The sequence below is a fragment of the Halictus rubicundus genome, chromosome 10, assembly GCF_050948215.1.
Source record: "Halictus rubicundus isolate RS-2024b chromosome 10, iyHalRubi1_principal, whole genome shotgun sequence".
NCBI classification, from domain to species: Eukaryota; Metazoa; Arthropoda; class Insecta; order Hymenoptera; family Halictidae; genus Halictus; species Halictus rubicundus.
In genome coordinates, this window is record NC_135158.1 from 2,531,488 (window position 1) to 2,553,783 (window position 22,296).

Sequence of the window (22,296 nt, forward strand, 5' to 3'; positions counted from 1 at the left end):
TTTTTTTCAAAATTTTCGCATTATCCTCTTTCCTCTCCTCCTTTGTTATTTTATTGTTTATACGCGATCACGACACTCAGCTGCAGCGATGACGATTAAACGAATAGATAGTAATATACAAGGGAAATATATTTGTTAAAAGCATCACCTTATATTTGGCAACATATCAGTAACTACAATTTAATCGTATAATTATTTCTATATAAATTAGTGTTTGTCTTACAAAAGTAAAAAATTGATACCAATAGATATCTCGCGGTGAAACAACCTGCAAAATTGAAAAATTTCACACTTTCTGCAAACGCTTTGACATACTCCGATAGGCAACACCTACTATAACAGCTACATTAATATAAATAAAATGATACACGTTATAATGTTGTGTGTAATTATATATGTTACTGTTAAATATTTGTTGCATGTATAACATATACAGGGTTAAAAAAACCATTCAATATTTATATGGTACATTGGAAACAATGTACTGAGTAAAAGAGCCTTAGGTCAAAAAGTCAATCATTTTTGAGCTATAAACATTTTTGTATGTTAGCATCAAGATTAACTTACTGGCTTCCAGAACTGATTGACCTTTCGACCAATGTTTACTAAGGGTTTTTTACTCAGTACAGTGTGTCCTATGTACCATATAAATGTTGAACGGTTTTTTTTAACACCTTGTATGTATATATTTTCATAGAGATGCAAATTTTACTGCAAAACACATCGGTGCAATTAATTTCGATCGATCAATGTTTTCGGGAAACACATACACGTCCAACGTAAAGCCAATAGTTTAAAAAGAAAAATAAAATTGTTAGTAAATTAATGATTATGCACGACTACAAGATTATTAAAAGTATGAAATTGGTATCAGTTTTTTTACAATATTCTTATTGGCTATGTGTTTTACAAAATCATCGTAAACAAGATTTTCTCGAAAATGTGTACTCATATTTACTTATATATAATTGTTAAATACTTTGTTCTACAGTCTCTCTATTCCAATGCAATACTGTTTCACTTCTTATTGCTTTTCTGTAAGTCTTCTCGATGAAGCTACTCGGTAGAAGCTACTTTTCCCTTGCAATTGAAAAATTATTCCTTCCACGAAAGCACAATATTCGATAACGTCATAATTTTGCATTTAAATAATTTCTCGTACTTTTCAACTGAACAGAATATGTCGAACAAAGTATATGCAACACGAGTTGATATAGCTAAAGCTGTATAGTTTAAAACATGTTAAAAAATAACGTTCTTTTTGCGTACAAATGGATCCAATTAGACTTGTAAATGAATCCGTTAGGAATTGTTAATGTAATTTTAGTCTGGAAGATGTTAAGACCTGTACCTTAGCTGACTTTTGTATAAAAGCATAACAAAGTATGCAGCAGTATTATTGTCAAAGAATACATTACAATAAGAAACCGACATTAGTGTAACATATTGATAAACGTTCAAGGCCTATAATTATTGTTAAAATTACTTGAAGCAGTAACCTTTCGTTTAAAGACATTTAAATTCTCCAAAAGATAGTCACCCTGTCGCTAAGAGGTGTTCGTCTCTTGGATATGTATAATAAAGTCAGAAAAATCAAATTTGTTTGCAACATTTCCGTTCGCGTATTCCGATCGTGCACACATACTTAAATATACATACATCACTCATCGTTCAATATTATTTAGTAAAAATCCAATAAAAATTGATGTATATAATAAAAAATTTATATTTGTATATCAATTGTACACATGATAATGAAAAAATTGGCATCCCTTCGATACTTAATTGATATTGTCGATTATTAATTAATATATTAGAGTCTAATTTTGGATTGAAGTCTTCACTTACAAAAAAATATATTCGTAATTATTATCGATATTTGAGAGTAGTAAAACATTGTAAACGTCTCATTTAAGTAAGGTATAATTTACTTAAATATCCATATGTACTTCGTAGAGATTACAACGGGTTCTAATCAATATGAATATTATCAAACGGTGTATCATCAAATCATAAAACACTCTTATATCCTATGAAATATAGTTGACACTTATTAGTCTGTATGTATGATAATTCCAATCTAAATTTCATATATATTCTACAAAAAGAGATTCATTTTTTGAGATCTAATTAAGTTCCATCTGAAAATTGACATGGTCTTGCTTTTCTAAACGTTTATCAATCAATAATTACAAAGAATATTAACATTCACTTTACGCAAGATATTTTATTTTCAAATAGTTTCATAATATATTTCTGTTCGGTATATTTTCCATTTCTATCACAATTTCAAACGTGAAATGAATTCTTCTTTATATATTATCATTTAAAATCTCTCTCAATTGTTCCTTTACTACCAGGTATTAAAACTATGTCAATATGCTATAATATGATTGTACACTGATGATATTTAAAATATGTTAGTAACAATTAATTCCGTCTCTTAACTTTCTACGAGATATCGTTTTGCAGAAAGAGTGTCTTTTTTTATGTTAAGGGGAGGAGGAATGCAGTTACGCACACCCGGCCTAACGATGATAGTCGGCCGGGTAGTGTGGGACTCGACCGGTCAGAAGGTCCGGCAATATCCAGAAAACCTCCTCCCCCGGGACTCTCCCAAGCCCCTTCTCTCGCCTTCTGACCCAAGATGTTGCATCTCCGGGGACCCGCTGTTCGCATTACACCCAGAGATGCTCGGTCTCAGCTTAACGCCACACCTGTTTTTCTTCTTCTGTTTCAGCAGAAAGAGTGTCTGTGTTTCACGATACACAAGAAATCGTTAATAAACGCAGATATTAAGTCTTTGAACGTTGTATTCAGTAGAAAATAAAACATCTTGCTCGAATCGCTCCCCAAAGGTGATGCTGCCTATAGATTTTATTTTTATTAAACTACTTACACATGAGCGTTCAAACGCTTTCCGTAGGGCTCTGAAATTCTGAGAGTGCATGTATCGGATTTTGCACTTTTTTCTGCGAACCCTTACGTACTTTGGCTCTAACTTCTTCTGGTCTCTCGGGTCGTACCAGCGGTTTCTTCTCCGGCGCTTTCATTTTCCACACAACGATCGGTGACTAAACAAACAGAAAATCAATCAACGATTAATGGAAAATGCAAACGATCGATGCCCTGCATAGCTACATAAATACTCACATACTGTGCAATCCAATTGTTAGTTAGGAAACAAGTTTGAGTATTAATGTTAGTTGTATGGCGAAAATCTACCGTGTATAATAATACAATGCTACTAATTGTAATATCTCCAGTGGACGAGCGAAAAAGTATTTAAGATTTACATTTTTATTACCAAAATTTGCGTTAGACTCTTTTGCCCGCCCACAACAGATATATCAACGATACTCACAGTTACTGTAGATTGTCGAGGATACTTTGTTGATGCAACATACGAAGCCTTAACAGTAAGAACCACCGCGTTCATCAAGTTCTTTGCTGCCTGGATGAGAGAAGTCGCGCTATCCAGTCCAGACACGATCAATTCCCCGCTAATGTTTTGTACATCCGCTTTAACTTTACTAGTTATATTCATTTGATGACAATACAATGCTATACGCTGCAGATACGCCAGGAGGTCCTTCTTGGTAGAACTCTCCGGGCATTGATCCGCAATTTGCCTAGTTAATTTATCTAATTTCGTTCCGGCTTCGGAAATCTTTTTGGCCGCGTTGATCACGTCCATGGTAGTCTTCAGAGGTCCACGACCTCTGGTGAAGTCCGTCATCTCCATCATGATCATGCACATGTGCTTCGCCAGGACGATGATATCGTTGCCAGCATCGTCCCATTTGGCAACCTCTTTATCGAACTTCAACTTCTCGCTCTTAAAGAACTCCACCTGTTGCAAGATCTTCTGCTTATCTTCCTCCGGCATCTTGCGCATGGCTTCGCGCGCAGTTGTTATGCCACTGATTTCTGGATACTCGTCGACGCCGTGCTCGCCGGTTTGAGCGCTCGATTTACTACGGGTTTCTAATGTATAGTGTTCGTCGAGCTCGACGTCCTCGGGATCCAAATCTTCGTCCGCCTGAAAGAAAAATTAAGGCTAGGGTTACACGGGCGAGTGAAACTGCTGATCAGCTACCTATCCTCCGATTTCAATGAATTTAGGAATTAAATAGACCGCGGACTTTATGCACTGATAGAAAAATTTACGAGGTGTACTTACTCTATTCATCAATACAGCACGTCTAATTTCACGGACTCCGTCGTAAACTAATCTTGAAGCGTCTATAAAGTCATTCTCATCCACCTCTTTAGCAGGATTACTACCCAAAGCATCTACCGCGACTTCTACTCGCTGCGCGAATTTCGGCATTACTTGTTCCCTCAGAACTTTCACAGCTTCTAAAACTCGTTTGGTATAGATACAGGGCTCGTAGTTGTCCATCTCGGCCTGGACAACGTTACAGACCCTGGCCGATCGGCCGCGGATCGCGCCCGCAGTTCTATCTAAGGTGTCAGCATCGCCTTCTTGCAATGCCAGCACGCATTTGTTCACGTCCTCTAGGATATGATTCTCGGACACGGCCAAGAAATCATCGATGGTGGTAATATCATCGACCGCTTCCGTTAATACTCTCACTTGATTCTCCCACGCCTGCCGGAATACTTCCATGTTGTCCTGAGCTACTTTCGACCTGTTACGAGCCGCCAATACCCTGGCCGCGTTAATTACTTGAGGGCACAAGTTACCAATTTGTGCTGCGGCATAGCGTACCATCTTTACGCCGTCCTCGTTGCCGGACATACTGCACACCAGATTGGCGACCTGATTGCATGAATGAAAAGTTAATCAATTACATCAGAAGTTGATTATGCAGATTCACATAATGTGTAATATTTAGAAATACGCAAGAATATTGATTGCTGAGTAAAACGTTTACCTCTACTAATTTATTCGCATGTTCTGTGAAAACAAGCGCGTATTCCTCCACTTCTTTGTCACGACCATTCCTCGCAGCTTCGATCAGAACCAGCAAGGGCACGCTTGTTTCCAAAAAGCTGTCCGATACGTGGTCTACTACGGCCTTTCTTAATTGTCTACGAAGATCCCGTGTTTTCCTGCACATGTGGTCAATTGCCCTCTCCAAGCCTTCGGATTGCTCCTTGACGCCCATCTGTTAAATTATATTTGAATTATAATGAACAATGCACGGAGATTAGCGCAATGCGGGCATTCAAATAAAATCTATGCTATTGTTTTACTAGTTGATTATTAGAGTGCACATTATCAGAGATTACATTATTTAGTATGTTTAATCAAAAATACTTCTCAATTCGTTTAGTATCAAATCATTAGGAAAGAAGCTATGTACACAAGCAAATTTAAAAAAGAATGCGTGAAATCGTATAGTTGATGCAAAGTCTCACATAATAAAATAATATCGTTATAGTAACAAGTAAATAAATGTGTTTGGAATTTATGATTGACTTGAAATCAGTTCGAACTACATGTTTACTTCAATTGCAATGGCTAGCTACAGTCTGTCTAAATTCAATAAGTCTCAAGTTACATCTGCAATATGCACTATGTGTCTACTCTATTATACTTCTTCATTTCTATCAACTGGAAACTATATTATATATCGTGGAAGTATGTAATATTTACAGTTGTGCAAATAACGGTTCATTTTAAAAATTTATAGGCACTTCACTGTTAGGAACGATTAAATTAGTGCTTTTTGTAAGACATTGCAGGAGAGTAGGAGCATTATTGTATGTGAGAGCTAGTACAGTGTTCAGCAATTAATGTTTTTTGCTTGATTTATAGATTGTATGCAAGGAGAGTGCCAGAACACAAGGTTTTCATATTTACCCGTTTCCCACCCCGAGCGAGCTGTAACTGCAGTCATCAAAATAAAGAACAAATGAGTAGAATGAACATATTAAAATACAGATAAATCATTTTAAGCAAGTTTGTAAATACAACTGCGAAATCTAGAGTATACAAGAATGTATCTCACGAATGACAAATCAAGAAAAATCATAGAGAAATTAAAATAAACAACCAGTCTGTTCTATGTGTGAATAGCTTGTATACATATGGTCGAGTAGAGCTGTGCCAGAAACCGAAAATGTTGGATCGGGTAATGAAGAAATTACACGGGATCGGGACGGCCTCTCAAAAATTTCGGAATTCTCAAATATTCGAGAACTAGTTCCAATCCCGAAAAAAATTCTCGACAGAATTAATTGTCCCGAATAATGTCTTCATTGCCAGTCCCGATATTTTCGGGTTCTCGAAAAACCTCTAACAATCATTCCATTCTTGTATGAATTATTAAAAGAATTCCCGGAATACTTACATTATTCATATATTCACTGAGCAAATCTTGCAAGGCTTGCCTAACCGCGTTACATTCAGCAACGATGCGTTCTCTACGTTCATCTCTGGTACACGAGGAGTCTGCCATCAGTGCAGCACCGCTGATAATGCTCTCCAGTCTTTCCTCGAGACTGGGTCTCGTACGTACTTCGTTGTACGCTAGCGGAGACATGACCATTCTCTCGTCAAAGTCGTCTAACGCGGCAGCTAGTTCGCCGGGTCCTTCGTAAGGATGTTGACTATCAAGAGGAGTCTTTCCTTGTGCGACATCGTTGATGGTATTCACAGCTTCGCATACTTGCTTCAGAACGTAATCGCGATTCGCTTTCGCCGCGGCTAGTTCGGGATGTCGAACGTAAACTTTAGAGGCAGTGAGAAGCATAGTGGAGTGCTTCTTAAGCACAGCTCTGGCTGCAGCTAAGTCATCTCTCAACTGAGGATCTTTCAGCTCTTGCTGACGCTTGGCTGCTTGGTTCATTAGCTCTGATGCATTTCTTCCAAATTGTTTGATGTTCTCTAACAGTTCTCCTTGCGAGGACGCATTCTTCAGCTTCTGTAAATCATCCTCCACCACGTGTAATGATTTCAGCAACAAGTGCACGTCTACCATATCCGCTAGAATAAGTAGACGGGTCACTGCAGATAAAAGGTTTCTTGCAGCACGGACCATGTTGCCTCTCTTCAACGAGGAGCAAGGATCTTCGGAGAATTCCCTGTTCAGGTTTGCAACAATATGAATATATACGTACAAATGTGTATATGCTATAGGAATGAAGAAAAATAATGGAAATAATACCTAGCAGCAATGCTCATTGCTGCACCAGTCTTCTTGACTTCTTCGACAGCACTTAACATCTCAGCAGTGATATCCGGGTTCTCATAAGCGATTTGTTCACCTTTCTCGATGAAATTACTAGTCGCCTTTTCCACAGTTCCTACGAGAGCACTAGCTCTCTTTGACTTTCCTTTTTTCTTCTTGCTGGGACCCTTTGTGTTCACAAGCGTGGTAACTTGTAAAACCAAGGGCTCCAATGTCTTCTCTACAGACATTGTACGAATTTCCAAATTCTTGGGATCCCATTTTAGAGTGATTGGACCAAAATGATCTGACATCTTTGTTGCATTATACGAGTTAACTCTGAAAGCAGAATGAATCTACAGAATATGTACATGCTTTCAATGGTTGTGAAATTAACTGTGCCTTTCAATGTAGTACAGACAATTAAATTTATTTTTCCAACGTATTTTTCATGTACATTATTCCGTTAATGGTTTTTTTGCCAAGACATAGAATACAGATCAGAATTTCGTAACTACTGCGCCGCCATATTTGTATATATTCCGACATTGTCCAATGAGCGGAGTCGCCGAAAGGTTAAGGTTAGGTTCGTGAAGGGGTGGAGAGAGCCGGCCCGACTACGCTTGCAAATCTATGTTATCGACATGACAGGCGTACCTGAGGTGCCACCTAGTGGCTCTGCTAATTAGACGATGCGCGACGCTGAGTACATACCAATATGGCGGCGCCCTTACCTGTCAAAAACGCTTGAAATCACTCAAGTTTACAGGCGTATAACTTTTGAACGAGTGAACTCCGCACTTTAAAACTTACATTTTTGGAGTTTTCTCGTTAAAATCTACAGGACCGTGTGAAAAAAGTGCAAAATTTTGGGTCCCAAAAGATGAAGCTTAACCCTGCAATGGAGATAGACAAGGCTCTTATCTAGTTTCAACTCTGATAAAAGCCTCGGTGCGGCGAACCCATTTTTGTTCAATTGGTTTCCGCGCTTGCATAAACAGCCACAGCCCTCTAATAACACTACGATGATTTATTCTTTATAGAATTAACAGTATTTATCGTTCACTCGCGAAACTCACTAAAAAGGCGTGATCCCGATATCGTCCGTGGTGCATGCGTTTAGGGGACATGAAGTTTCGGGGAATGCTCCGTTGGGTTTCTCGAGTTTTGACTTTGACACTTGCATACGAGGAAACCTATCGGCAGGAGGAAACAACAGATTCTTACCTTCACAAGACCATGGCTTCGAACCTATAGATTCGCGACGAAAACCCAAGTACTATTTCTAGAAGCTATCTCTAGAATGCTTGCCCACGGAATCAGTCACATTAAAAACCAAGCACTTTAGCGTGTACACAATCCCGTATCATTCTGATGTATCATCCGTTAGTCATCGACACTTCATTCATGACGTCATGATTTCCGCCACAGTTGAAAAGTTAACGATAGCCAATCGAAACCGGTCTACGCCCGAAACTCGGAGCACGAATGTTACAGCCAGCGATGCTCGCGGACGATTCTGGACGATTCCGGCACGGTATACGATACAGTGTATCGGATGCACCGTTGAAAACAATAGTTATTGAGCCTGCATTCGCTTCTGTATAGCGCTGTGGAAAACAGCATTACCATCTGTGCTTGCGGAGAACCTAAGACGCGAACAGCAACGCCACGATGTGGACGTGGCTATCTTACATATCACTGTGTAATTGAATTTTTTGAATTTCTATCCCCTAATTTCATCGAATTTCTTCGACTTTGTTACACTGATCATAATGTTTATGCAACACTGATATTAATAGAGATGTTATACTGGGAGAAATATTCGCAATCTATGAAGAAACAGTTTTGGAAAATTCTATTTTCTGCTCGCTTTTTCGCTCCTTTATCACCAGGATAAAAATGCTTATCTGCGCCCTCAAGTAGATTTCTTTAAAGTTTTAAATGAATTATTTTGAACATTTTAATATTTCGTTTTATATATGCTTATGCTTGTGCACAGCTAATGATTGAAATATATATTACTTGGAATATTTTATTACTACATTCATTGTGTATGCGATATATGGATTTGACTCTATAAATTCTATTCTCTATGCATTAAAATTTCAAAGATGGATGCTTTTGATTCAAATGAGAATGTTTTCTTTACAGAGAATCGAAATGCATGGAATAAGAAGATAACAGGAAGAACTATTTTCTTTTTAAAAGTCTGGTCAGATGAATACGATCACTTGTGGCTAAAGTATCTTTAAAAATCTGTTCTCTTTAATTCTTTATCATACATGACACCATTATCTGTTAATGTAAATTTTGGTTGCTAAATTATTTTAATAAAATGGGAGAAGTCGTCGTGCTCAGTGATTCGGACATATCTATTACTTCTATTCCGAATGATAAAGTCGCGAATATCGGCGAGGACGACTTCCAATTTCCTGAAGTACATTTTTACCATGATGCAGATGTAGAACTGTCTGAAGCAGATGATAATTCCTATAAGAATGATGTGCCTAACGTTAGTCCCTTCAAATCAAATAGATTCTGCTCGCCAACATTGTCTGCAGGTACAGCGAACATCCAGTCAAAACGACGAAATGTTCAAGCATCCTCTCGTAGGACATCTGATTCGCCTGAACCTGCTCTAGAGATCATTGGAGAAGACAGAGGAATAAAAGCAACACAAGTTAACAAAGCTAACAAAAAGAAACCTAAGAGTCAACTAACAGAGGAAAGATTGAAAAGGCAGGAACAATTAGCTAGAGATAGGGCACTGAAAGCGATCGCATCGAAAAATTCCAAAAATATTAAACCAGGGGAATGCATGAAATTTATGGAAGTTGTTTTAGACGAAGGTATTGAGCAGTTCAGCTGTAAAAATGAAATTATAACTACATTATTGGATGCTAGCGTGAGGTACAGTATTAGGGAAGAATTAATTCCAAACAGCATTACATGGAAAAGAAGTATTGAAAATAGTTATGTCAATGAAGCGAATGAAATACGTACAGTAACAGATACGGAAAATGTTAAACAAATATTGATTATATGGAACTGGGATGAGGGGGTAAGAAAAGTAGCAGATGGCAGCTTTTGTACAACTATATCCAGTATCAAAGCCACTCTACCAAATTACAATATGATGTTAGTTATCTACGGTATAGGAGATTATTTTGCATATAGAAAAAAATCAAAGAACTCAGGTAAAAATGGAGAAAAAACACAGAAAACTAAAAGTAAAAACAGCTGCGAGTTCAATAATTATCCAGAAATTTCAAAACAACAGCTTGAATCTTGTCTGAATGAGATTCAAGTGATTACCAAGTGTAGCAGTAGATTGATAAATACATCTGAGGAGTTGTCATTAATGGTATACCAATGTACCAAAGCTATAGCAGAGATTCCATTTAAGGCAGAGAAGAATGAAAGTTTAACGAGCAAATTTGATTGGTACGTAATGGGAGATAATAGAAATTCCGTGCGTGTGGATAAAGATGGGAATGGTCTGAAGAGATTATGGCAACAACAACTTTGTCAATTTAATTTGAGTAGTCTCGAAATCGCGGAAGCAATATGCTCCGTATATCGGTGTCCCGCAGATTTGATGGAAGTAAGCATTACGCGTTTAAGCGTGAGTTAATGAGTATAATTTTGCTATATTCTGTTTGATTTCAGGCCTACAATAATTGCACGCAAACAGAAGGAATGAACCTGCTGAAGGATATTCCAGTAAGATATAAGTTTCAGCTGTCTTTTAATGCACTAATTAATATTCGGACGCATAAAACAGAATAATTTTTCTCCAATTGGACCAAACAACTTTATCTTTTTCAGATAAAAATTTAAGTATTTTGGTCCAATTTTAACGCTAGGTTTACAGGACGCGTCAAAATGATGAATGAATTTTAATTTACGATTATTGAGTTGTAACGATGCATCCATGAGAAATTATTCAAGAAACTTATTTCTTATGTAAAAACTTTAAATGCTCCGTAAACCTAGTGTTAAAGAAGTTATTCTGTTCTAAAATATGTGAGAATATTGATATGGATTGCTGCATGTATGTTACATTTAAAGTCATCAGGCATGGAGAAAATTATATAAATACGTTTAAAACTTATAAAAATTAAGTATTTTATTAGGATATTTGGATTTAAATTTCACAAGTATACGTCTGATGTTTTACAGATAAGAAGAGCGGTCGGGCCTCTCACAACATCACGAAAAGTAGGTCCCGAATTAAGCAAAAAAGTGTATATAATGTTCACATCTGAAGATGGTGAAACTTTATTAAGTTAAGTGTGTTTCTATACGAAATGTCATATAACAATCGTTGATGTTATATAACAATGTTATGCTAAACGAATGAATTCTACCGTTCCTGTTTATCCTACTCTTCTATATATTGTTAAAGTAATATAAATAACCAAACGTAAGAAACTGTAATATACACATATATTTTATATAACTTTCTGCTCATTCCAGAGATATTAAAAAATGTAGGTAATTTTGTTCATATTTGTATGTTACACAACAAATGACATTAAGATTATATAAAAGCTTTAATCATGTTTTATATATATATACTAATTATTTTAAAAACCTAGCGCATAATTCGACTGAATGGAAAAACATATGCAAAATGAAAATTAATATATCTCGTTGGTGGATATGGTGTCATCGTTAATTAGTCTAATTCTGCGCTAGATATTTTTGAACATCGTGTACAATATGAAATGTAACATTTTTACTATATTAAATGTATATACAATGCATTTGTTTACAGTAGGTATTTAACTGAGACACACACACGGTTTAATAAAAATAGTTTTCTAACATTTTGTACAAGTATTTATTAAACGTAAAATGTCTAAAAGTTTGTTATAAAAAAAAATGTTAGCCGCTTCGTAACAGCTGCTTTCTACTATCTTACAGTAAAAAATATATAAATGATTTGATGCAACCTAAAAGAAGATATCTTGTAATTATTCAATGTAACTTCTACTAAATTAATAACTGTATAAGGATTAACATTATACAGATCTCTCGCATGAGTTTCTTGCACGCACTTCTCACACATATCTTTATCACTGCTAAAATAGCATTAAAAGGGAACAGAACAAACTGTAATGTAACATCTCAGTTTCACAATCGGCGCAATGATGTTTCAAGAAGATTTGATAAGAATTATGTTTATGCTAAGGATAAGTGTGTTCAAGGAACTAATCATACTGAATATTTTCTCGACGATTTTCCCCGATCATTAAATAATATAGTCAGCAGTACAAAAGGCTGTAAAAAAATGAATTTATTATAGCTTTTTCGTTCGAGAAATATTTTAAAGACTGTTTTGAAATTTCAAAACTCACAATAAATTTTCAAATACTTTCGTTTACAGGATAAAATGTAATGTTAATAAAAATATTGCTAGTCTTCTACTGTTAACATGCATATATAAAAAAGAGAAAGATTAAATAAACAACACAGACGAAAAGGAATTAGATAAGAGTAGGTAACATGAAATTACGTTTAGCATGACTTTTACGTTCACTGATAAAATGATTCTTTGTTTTTATGTAATGAAAATGTTTATTATTGAAATTCATCAATTTTTTTTTCACTAACAATATACATGATACGTAATCTTAATACAGAAAACTAATTTATTAAAAATATTTGACAGTTCATATTTTACAGGTGTGCAAAAGATTTTAATGCTAAAAATGCTTACAGAAAAGTGCATCACGTAAGGTGATACCAGAATGTACATGTTAACAGTTAGAAGACTTTTAACAACTTTCTGCAACATATGTTTAATACCAACTTTGTTTTCATAAAATATTATTAATGACAAGTAGAATTTCATGGTGATTGTAATAGTAACGAAATAGATTTGAAAGCGAAATTTTGCATTATCAGTTTAAAGATGTTGAATGTATCAACACTAAAGAATGCACTATTAAATGATATCAATGATAGATTTTTCATATCTTTTCGATGCTGATTCATTACTTTTGAATATCACTGTTGTTCTTAAAACAGTGACCCATATCTTGCAGTAAAAAAATATTTAAATAACAAATATATTTAAATAAATGGAAGTCGGCTGCATGTAAAATTAATATGGAACAAGATATATGATTGCAATCCATACAATTGGCTTCCTATTCTAAACTGTAAATTTTTAATGCAATGAACAATGTACGTTAGATTTGAAATTTAACACTGGAAGTCAAAAATAAATTCATGCTGATAGATGTACAAATCTATCTGTGAATGACAGCCCAGTGAATTTTGCCTGCAAAATGTTTATAGATAATATGTGTGCACAAATATCAATATTTCATTATAATGTTACATTAAAGCAGTAGGAGTACAAAGGTAATAAAGACAATTCATTTTTGTTTGTTGGCAAATATTATTAAAATATTATTCTAGGATCGAGAGCGTTTTAAAGTTAATTTCAAAAGTAAAAAACTATATGAAAATATGTTTAAAGAAATGAAGCATGAGTTTCGTCTAAACGGCTCAGAAACGGTTTTGGGGTGCGAAAAAATGAAAAAAAAAAAACAATGTAAACTCACAAGAGAATAGGAAGCCAAACAATAGTGGTTTTATAAAACAACGGTATTTAATTTGTTATCTTTATACTCATCTAAACCATAATTTTAAATCCACCATAATTTATAATTTCACTCGCACACACATTCAAGCATTTTGGCAGGCAAGAACCTAGGAGAATCTAGTAGCAAGAGAGCGGTATCACTGCAATGTCATCATATTATCATTGGTAACATACGCAGACGAGTAAGGTCCTTTCATGGTATCATTTATATCTTTTATAAGCAACGACAAATTTTGTGTAAACCTAGAATAAAGAAATATACATGTATAGATTTAAACATCCTCCTCACTCTTACTTACACATTAACACTGGGTTTACGGAGCACTAAAAATGACTATTTTACACTACTTTATAAACAGAACGAGAATGTGTCTATCCAAATTTATAGTCATTTCTTTATAATATGTACCCAAAGAAATAAATTTCTTGATTAATTCCTCATGGATGCATCTTTACAATAATCGTAAATTAAAAATATTAGAATGCGTTCCGTAAACCTAGTGTTAAGGGGATCGATCTTTCGCGTATACGAACACCATTACCACTATCTTTAATCATTCTTACCTGTCTCTATTTCTTGTAAGTAGATTCCTTTCGATTCCCTCCATTAAATTTTCAAACCACTGCGCCATTGTTGCCTGCTTATCGACCGGCTGACTTCTAATAATATTTTCTCGTAACTGATTAAAATACTAAAACAGTAAACATTTTTTATCAATTCGATTGCTAGACGATTTCACTATAAAGTTAACGGCTAGCGATTTATGCTCACCTCCTCATTTAAGAGAATCAGTACCAAAAGGGGACGTGACATACTCCATTGATTCCTACAATCCTCAAACATTATTACATTTAAAACTGTACTTAATATTTGTTGAAGGATTTCAGGATGTTGTTTCAGAACTTGTAGAAACAAATCTCCGCCACCAGGGACTACAGCATTTTTCCTCCTGGCATAGTTTCCTGTGAAAAAAAGACACGTGTTGCACGCATGAATTTATGCACAACGTAACTACCAAATATATGATACCTTTTGGATAAAGATGTTTGAATAAATATGTCACAATGTGATCGAGTGTCGAGCAGCTGCCAGTAGAAATCATTGTATCTGCAATAAGATATTGTCGCTGTTACTACAATAATTTCTATGATACTGGATATAGAAATCTAATAATGAAGCAAACAATGAATAGATTAATTATTCAAACACTAATGTCTACAAAACATTCGTTAATGATATGATGCCAGCTGTGCGGCTGACTATGTGTGCTAGACCCTTATGCTAGTGAACTTTTGTAAAACAAAACGTGTGTTTTCAATACGATACAGTATCAAAATCACAAAAATTCAAAATGAAAAGGAAGCGATACATTACAGTCGTGGCAAATAGAGTCTAGATTATACAAACTCCAATCCTCTTATTACCTGTAAAATCATACAGATTCAATTTTCATTTGAAACTGGTTTCGGAACGTTTTAACACGGGGTATAGAGGATAAGAGATTGATTAGACGGTAGAATCAGCCACACAGACCTGTATAATAGTCAATTTGCGCACCTAGTGCTGTAAGGCCTTCGCTGATGCTTGATAGAATGTACAAAAAAACTCTGGGTTCCAAGGTGGAGAGAAATACCATATGATCCTGTGCCAAGTACTCAAGTAACAGATAGTACGTTGCTGACAACTTTGGATAATGCTGTGAAATACAATACGATTACATTAAATTTCGAGCTTCCATTCGCTGGAGGTATGCGAGAACCCGAAAAGGTCGGGTCACGTCGGGACTGGTCCAGAATTTTATTTGGGATCGGGACGGGGTTTCGAAAATTTCGGGATTCCCAAGAATATTCGAGGATCCCGGAATTTTTTAAAACCCGACTAGTCTCGACTCGATGCTTTCCCGATCCGTCTCGATCATTGAATACCCAGCATTTTTGGGCTCTCGCACACCACTACCACTCGCAGAATTTCTTTGAATGAAATGCATACCAGTAAATCACTCTGTGGTATACTAAGAAGTAGTTTGATAAATGTGTTAAGCGCATTATCCAACGCCTCGTCGCCATACAATCTGAACGCTCCGAAATTCACATAATTCCCGCACAAAGCTGCTTTCAGCATACTGAAGCATATACTTATCCCCTTCAGTTTTAAGGGGTATATTTGTTCCTTTGGAACGTCAACATTCAATATACGATTACCGTAACTACATATCACTTTACTAGCTTCGCGAAATAATAAGATTCCATTTGGAGAAGATGCGTCGAACTGTAATCGTTGACTTCTATTTTGTGCTAATTCAGCAAACAATTTTAGGACGGGTGTTGTGACTTGTGGTTCGTAATGCCATAATTCTACAGCATGTAATAAAATTGGTGTGTAATTTGGATATCTACGTGTAAATTAAGATAAATATATATAGATATATATATATCGAAGATATTTGGTTGTTAGATATGTATTAGGTCAGTGCAAAAGTTCGTGCCCGATTCCTTGTACTTTAATACGAAATCGGGCACGAAATTTTGCACTGACCAAATATTTTACGAGTTACGTTTTATCAAAGAAAAAGGATACATCCAATCCCAAAGCATCATGTACGATGTTTTCGTGTTAAATGCATAAGCTAAGCCTCTTAAATCTCTCGCTAAACCGATCAAAGCCTTTTTCGCTTCCTCTGCTGCAAAAAGTGAAGGATCCGCGGCACCCATCAATTGTCCCAAACTTTCCAATGCACCTAGTTACAAGTACAACACAAACGCAGAGATCAAGTTAATTTATAAACACATCGCATTTTATACAGGGTGTCCCGCATACCGTGGATAATCGATTGGGAAGTAATTCTACGCGCAAAAGTTAGTCGAAGAGAAAGAATACAATTTTTTCATTTGTCACTTCGTTTTCGAGTTTGAAAATTCAGCGACTACTTCTTTTATATACTAAAGCTCGCGGACCCTTTTTCACCCACTTTTCGGACGCATACCGTTCACGGTATGCGGGACATCCTGTGTATGAAATAATCGGCGCACCTGTTAAGGGTAGCATGAAAGTGTGAAACCTTTCCTCATCTTCTCCTAAATCTACCATTAACAATCTACCCAAGGATGTGTAAAACATTGATCTACAACGCATTTCCGATACAGGAACATTGTTTCCCAGAAATGGAAAGTGCTCTCCCTATTTGTTAAAGGAAACGTGATTAATGTTCTCTCCCCTTACACGCTTTTCAGGTAGCAACACTGCGCATAGACATCTAATACGTACTGTGTGATTGTTGAGCATAAATTGTACTTCCTCTAATTTTACAAGTTTTCGAACGCAGCTAAAACCCACGGATAGATCGTTCAACAACTTTAACGTTTTCGAGATGATCTGCTCGCTACGGCCCCAGTACTTCAAATTTGTTATACTGCAAATGGAATACCAATAAATGAATCAAAAACATTTCTTTGACCCTAAACCTACTGCAGCAGGTCTAATGACCGGTCGAGTTCCACTTACATTTTTCGAATGAGAATACCGAGCGTCATAGATTCATCGTTCACTCCCAGAACATCCGAAAGTCTTCTGTAAACTTTAGGATTCTTTTGAACTTGCTCGCCTACATATATTTTACGAAACTGCTCGAAGAAGCTCAACATCGCTAGCTCCAATTTTTCACAGCCACCTTGCGCAAGTCGCGAATCGGTCAAATTCATTAATTGAAGTACTCTGCAGACCAGTTCGCTATCCACTGCGTCATACTCTTCGTTATTATTAAATGTTACTTTCCCACCAATGACACCACCTGAATGAGTAAACGTTACATTATTATATGTATTTGTTTCACTCGTTGCACAAATATTTGTTGTTAAGGCCGACTTGAACTTGAGTCCAAAATAAGCTTGAAACCGTGAAAAAATAATTTTGAAAATAATAGTTTACCTATAATGTATACAAGCCATGTCAGTTGGCCCTCCCTTATAGTGATATCCATTTGCTGGCTTGGTGATGATGTTTGAGTCAATAATTCTTGGTATGCTCGTGCAGCTTGATCGAACAGTTGTACTAACAAGGTATACGTTTTCTGATATTCACACCTCCCAATCACCGATATCTGCTCCAACTGTTGATGTACCACCCCTAAATCGTCGAGTGGATCCTCCAAACGTTCCCTAACAACTACAGCAACTGAGTCAAATCGTGAAGTAATGTATGCGTTCACAACTTCCGGTGTGTACACATCTAAAAGATGTCGATCTCCAGATTTAACGTAAGGTAAAGACGCCACCATCTTTTGCCAGAGAGTTAAAAGGTAATGCAAACTGTTCGGAGAGAACTGCCACATTTGCAGGCTTTGGACTGTGAACTTAGCGATTAATTGTATATCCTCCGGATAATGTTCTAATAAAATCAGTTCTCCCAGTTGAAAATTGCTCTTTAGCCTTAAGATTAATCTACAAAATTCATGGTAGTTCGCGGGATCGCTTAGACCTCGTGGATTTTGTATTATATTGGTCACACCATTTACCAAGTGTGTTAAAAACTGTGTCCTTTCGAGATTAGAAAATAAACTTCTTCTGACAGATGCGATCTGGACCAAACATGAGAGGGCTAGCGATGACAATGAGGTAGGTAAACTATGATATAGGTCGAAGAAAAGTTTTAACGAATAAGTAGAATTCAAAAATATAGGTTTCCAATAATGTGGAATCTGAATTGCACAGTAGTCCTCTGAACTCTCGTCTGCCGACGTTCCGATAAAGTCAAATGTTAGACAGTTCTGTGCCAGTTTTAAAAGTTGTCTGATCAGACCATTCTGCAAAATTAGAAAAATATAGATTTACTACCATTAGTGAGGTACTCAAAAAGATAAACATAGAGGGGTACGATAAACGTACCTGTGCCTCATCATTAAAGTCTAAATTTTTACAGTTCTCACGTGCAGTACTTAACAAAGTACATGATAACTTAAATATCTCAAATAGTTGTGTGTCTCTGAAGCTGCTAGCAATTTTTCTATGCTTTGTGAGAGACCTACTCGCGTCCACGTCTGTTACTTGATTCATCTCGAAGGTCAATTGGGAAAGTAACTGGACCCCTATCATATAATGTTCTACCGAACCCTGTACAGAATGAAAACATTGCAAAATCATAAGAAATCGGTTTAACTTCAAAAAGAAAACGAACTGTCGAACCTGAAGAAATTTTGTCACATCGCTGACCACATTTCTAAAGACAAATTCGTCTTTGTCGGAATCAGGCCAGCCAAGCTTTGTTATCCTGGCGAATAATGTGACCAAAGCTTGTATCACAAAGTTTGGTAATTTGGGTTGTGTTGCTAAATAGTTCAGCACATAATTCCCTGAAAAAAATTTAGGTGTATTAGCAGGTGTATTTGCATCTTCTTCATTCATCGATGTCATTCACAATCTTACTTATGTCAAGCCTTTGTTGTAAACTGAGTCCACCTGAACGTGAGACCAGCTTTGTCAAAGTTGTGGCTGCCAACAATTGCGCGTACGCAGAGTCCCCTCTTGCGAGCAGCAGCTGGCATTTTGTGAGTGTGTCCGGTGCATTTTGGAATGCGACAAGTGCTTTCTCTGCCTCTGCGCGGTGAGTTGAATCTTGGGATTCATACAACTGCTTGCAGAGCAACTCCAGCTGCCGTACTTCCTGTATGTCATCCATTCTTAATGTTTCAAACGTATACCTCAATATTTTCACTTAGGTTCAAGTCTATAAGCTTTCGAAACCATTGCTTCACTTCTCAATATTATTTCAATCCCTTATCAATTTTTATCATAGTCGTGAACAAAGAGTATATAATAACAAAACGTATTGTTTATCTAAGGAATATGAAACACAATTGTATCTAGATACTTTCTTTTAATTAGCCTTCACAATTACAATAAGTAAACATAATTTTAAAATAATACCATTTAGTTATAATATGTTTTGATCTTATGAAATAATGTAAATGTAAAATTGCACGTGTAAAGAAAGCAAAAAGTGCGTCCGAATGTAACTTTGAAAAAATTAGATCCTAGATACGTAGTAACGTTTACGACGATCACAATAACATAAACGAAAGATAAACATCACAAATACTCTCGGTCCCTACATTTTCGAAATACACTCGATTTTTGTGATTTCAACGATTTATTTGTTTGTGTGATTTCTTTATTTCACTGTTCCGCGTTTTCCACCGATAAGTCAGTGACGAACAACGAATTGTTTCTTTGACTTTTTCCAGCGCAATACTTTGAGGTTACGCGGTTTCTATTTTGTAAATAACAGACGTAGAACAACTGTCTTTCAAACGGTCGGGGAAATTCGATTTGAAAATATCTCAAGAATCCATTCCCGTGCGACGCATTCGATGATTTTGAATGAAAGCGAAACGTAGCGACTCGAAATACTAACAACGAACGTTAGATAAACAACTATCTAGCGTACTGAAGTTGCAGGGAAAACAATCTTAGTTTATGTTGCAAAATCGGAGTAACACATAGGTTATGCCGTATTTTTTCGGATAATTCACAGGGGTAGCGTCGATTTGAGCTCGCCACGAAGAAAACGATACTTTTCTCGAATATAATGGTCAAACGTAACTTCCACGAACTAAATATTTCCACCCATTAATTATCTGTTTGAAACTTCGGAACTGTATCTACACAAACTACTATATTCACGAAAACAAGGTTAAACTTTTGCACAACGGCAACAGGATCTCGTAGAACGAAACAGAGCGTCAATGAATCAGTTGGCCGAGGGATCGTTTAGTTCGTGACTGCATTTTCATTGACAGCAGGACCGAATAATAATCACTGTGGTCCGGCAACAAACAGTGCAATAGCATTGGAGAGCGCTCGGAAGTTTCACGTTTGCGAAACGTTTTGGTAACACATCGATACCGCACAACTCACGACAGATTTGCCGCCGGCCGATTTACCACACCGTTTTTCAAATCACTTCGTCGTAATATAACACCGTCTCGTTTCAAGGTTCGCACATTATTTTGATCGGCAACTCACCTGTTCGTCCGCCATTTTCGCAGCTTCGTATATTATCTACAGTGAAGGCAGGATCACATGCTTTAATCGCGACTGCCACAACATGTTATGTAGAAGCGACGTTTTCTACGTCGGGAGCATCGACAACGCCACCTTTAATAACAAAAAGAGAAAACACGAAAAACAGTAATCGCACCTCGCTGCACCTCGCTTATCTATCGATGCTGCAAGACAACCTGCGTCCCCACTATATATACGATTGACAATTTCGATGACAGCCATATACAACATTACAGCCAAAGATTAGGCATTAATCGATTCAAATTTTTCATTTGATCGATCAATTTATGTCTACAGCCCGGAAGAACTAATCGATCTAATCAACTGATGAAATGAGTCAATTATGTATAGATACTGTAAATATTAATTTTTTATCGTCAATCACTGATCAGAAATATTAGTCGTTAACTGATAAAAATTGTATTGAAATCCATTTTGATGTATACTTTTAGTAAATTACGTGCATCAAAATTATTTCAATAAATACAAAGATACACTACTATAGCGCGTGAATGTTTGCAATCTATAGTTGTGAAAATAAATCAAATTACAATAATTAAAATATTTTATAACGAAGAAGATATTTCTAAATTTCTATTAAAATACCTGAACGATTTAATATTAGAATAAAAATTTTGTCTAACCAAGAACATTGCGTTGATTCTTTTAAAAAGAAATGAAGAATAAGATTTGTTGTATTCTCTTGATATAATTTATTCATGTATGTAAATTACTGTAAAAATAATAATTGTTAATTGGCAGTTCTATTTTGTCGAATGTTGTAAATATGGAAGAGTATGTATATATATAACTTATGAATTAATAATTTAAATTAGAAATCAATTTTCTCTTTACAATATTGTTTGTTCTTGAATTTTCTTGAACTTTGAGTTTAGATCAATGAATATTTTGTATTATCTGTTCTTGAATGGATATAAGGTTAAAATAGAACTGCATTATTCTCATTACTTGATGCGTGCGTTCTCCAAATAAATGATAATATATAACGGGAAAAAATAATGGATCTGGATAAAGGTGATTGTCATGAATAGTACTTTCTTAGTGAATATGCATCTGTCTTTTTGTAAATTATACCATTGTTCATGATAATACATAATAAATAAATAGCAAAATGCGATTGAAACATTCAGATTGGGGCCTTTAAAATGTTTAATTAAAATAGCAACATGTTTAAAAGAACTTTTTGTTAAATTATCGATGAGAAAATTTTCATGAGAAAATGCATTATTCCTTATCAGAAAAAAATTACACGTTATAGTTATTCGAAGCATATGAAACGTATATTAGTAAGATTTCGTAATTTTGTATATACACGAGTTAAAAGTAGCGCCACCAATAATCTCACATAGTTCCTTTATATACATACATGTATGTACAGTTTATTTGAATCTAGAATAATGCAAATCGTAATCATTTTAAAAATTTATCAGGAACTGTACCGTGCAATACTCGTTC

General features: G+C 35.8%; 3 protein-coding genes across 7 annotated transcripts; 1 reads left to right on the plus strand and 2 right to left on the minus strand.

The window, feature by feature from the left end:
* Nucleotides 1-1,931: 1,931 nt before the first annotated feature.
* On the minus strand, nt 1,932-8,516 carry Alpha-cat (catenin alpha). 3 transcript variants are annotated; one of them, XM_076794849.1, is made up of 9 exons: nt 8,370-8,516; nt 7,140-7,481; nt 6,324-7,056; nt 5,834-5,860; nt 4,902-5,135; nt 4,184-4,786; nt 3,365-4,042; nt 2,900-3,074; nt 1,932-2,752 (listed from the first exon to the last, which is right to left on the minus strand). In XM_076794849.1, the coding sequence occupies exons 2-8, from the start codon at nt 7,454-7,456 to the stop codon at nt 2,910-2,912; spliced, it is 2,757 nt and encodes a 918-aa protein (XP_076650964.1). In that variant the 5' UTR covers nt 7,457-7,481; nt 8,370-8,516; the 3' UTR covers nt 1,932-2,752; nt 2,900-2,909. The 3 variants fall into 3 exon arrangements, with proteins under 3 accessions (XP_076650964.1, XP_076650963.1, XP_076650965.1); XM_076794848.1 differs by having other exon boundaries at nt 1,932-3,074; XM_076794850.1 differs by lacking the exon at nt 5,834-5,860 and having other exon boundaries at nt 1,932-3,074; nt 8,370-8,515.
* Nucleotides 8,517-9,465: 949 nt separating this feature from the next.
* Mms4 (Methyl methanesulfonate sensitivity 4) lies at nt 9,466-13,712 on the plus strand. The gene is made up of 3 exons (XM_076794851.1): nt 9,466-10,749; nt 10,815-10,868; nt 11,328-13,712. The coding sequence occupies exons 1-3, from the start codon at nt 9,481-9,483 to the stop codon at nt 11,436-11,438; spliced, it is 1,434 nt and encodes a 477-aa protein (XP_076650966.1). The 5' UTR covers nt 9,466-9,480; the 3' UTR covers nt 11,439-13,712.
* Ranbp16 (Ran-binding protein 16) lies at nt 12,937-21,005 on the minus strand. Of its 3 annotated transcripts, none has more exons than XM_076794845.1 (15): nt 20,782-21,001; nt 19,183-19,420; nt 18,943-19,109; nt 18,646-18,870; nt 17,690-18,563; nt 17,267-17,552; nt 17,030-17,174; nt 16,795-16,942; nt 16,343-16,502; nt 15,755-16,157; nt 15,299-15,461; nt 14,795-14,872; nt 14,537-14,727; nt 14,329-14,456; nt 12,937-14,007 (listed from the first exon to the last, which is right to left on the minus strand). In XM_076794845.1, exons 1-15 carry the CDS (start codon nt 20,794-20,796, stop codon nt 13,902-13,904), a joined length of 3,327 nt encoding a protein of 1,108 aa, XP_076650960.1. In that variant the 5' UTR covers nt 20,797-21,001; the 3' UTR covers nt 12,937-13,901. The 3 variants fall into 3 exon arrangements, with proteins under 3 accessions (XP_076650960.1, XP_076650961.1, XP_076650962.1); XM_076794846.1 differs by having other exon boundaries at nt 15,323-15,461; nt 20,782-20,999; XM_076794847.1 differs by lacking the exons at nt 12,937-14,007; nt 14,329-14,456; nt 14,537-14,727; nt 14,795-14,872 and adding an exon at nt 14,915-15,189 and having other exon boundaries at nt 20,782-21,005.
* Between the last annotated feature and the right edge of the window lie 1,291 nt (nt 21,006-22,296).

Excerpts from the sequence above, each read along its gene's own strand:
- Alpha-cat (XM_076794849.1), bottom strand. The coding sequence starts at position 7,456 with ATGTCAGATCATTTTGGTCCAATCACTCTAAAATGGGATCCCAAGAAT. Across the intron at positions 5,861-6,323 it reads TCAGTGAATATATGAATAAT|TTACAGCTCGCTCGGGGTGG; the intron begins GTAAGTATTCCG and ends TGATGACTGCAG. Across the intron at positions 4,043-4,183 it reads GTGCTGTATTGATGAATAGA|GCGGACGAAGATTTGGATCC; the intron begins GTAAGTACACCT and ends TTTTTCTTTCAG.
- Mms4 (XM_076794851.1), top strand. The coding sequence starts at position 9,481 with ATGGGAGAAGTCGTCGTGCTCAGTGATTCGGACATATCTATTACTTCT. Across the intron at positions 10,750-10,814 it reads GTCCCGCAGATTTGATGGAA|GCCTACAATAATTGCACGCA; the intron begins GTAAGCATTACG and ends GTTTGATTTCAG. Across the intron at positions 10,869-11,327 it reads ACCTGCTGAAGGATATTCCA|ATAAGAAGAGCGGTCGGGCC; the intron begins GTAAGATATAAG and ends GATGTTTTACAG.
- Ranbp16 (XM_076794845.1), bottom strand. Across the intron at positions 19,110-19,182 it reads ACAACAAAGGCTTGACATAA|GGAATTATGTGCTGAACTAT; the intron begins GTAAGATTGTGA and ends AATTTTTTTCAG. Across the intron at positions 14,457-14,536 it reads TGATTCTCTTAAATGAGGAG|TATTTTAATCAGTTACGAGA; the intron begins GTGAGCATAAAT and ends TTACTGTTTTAG.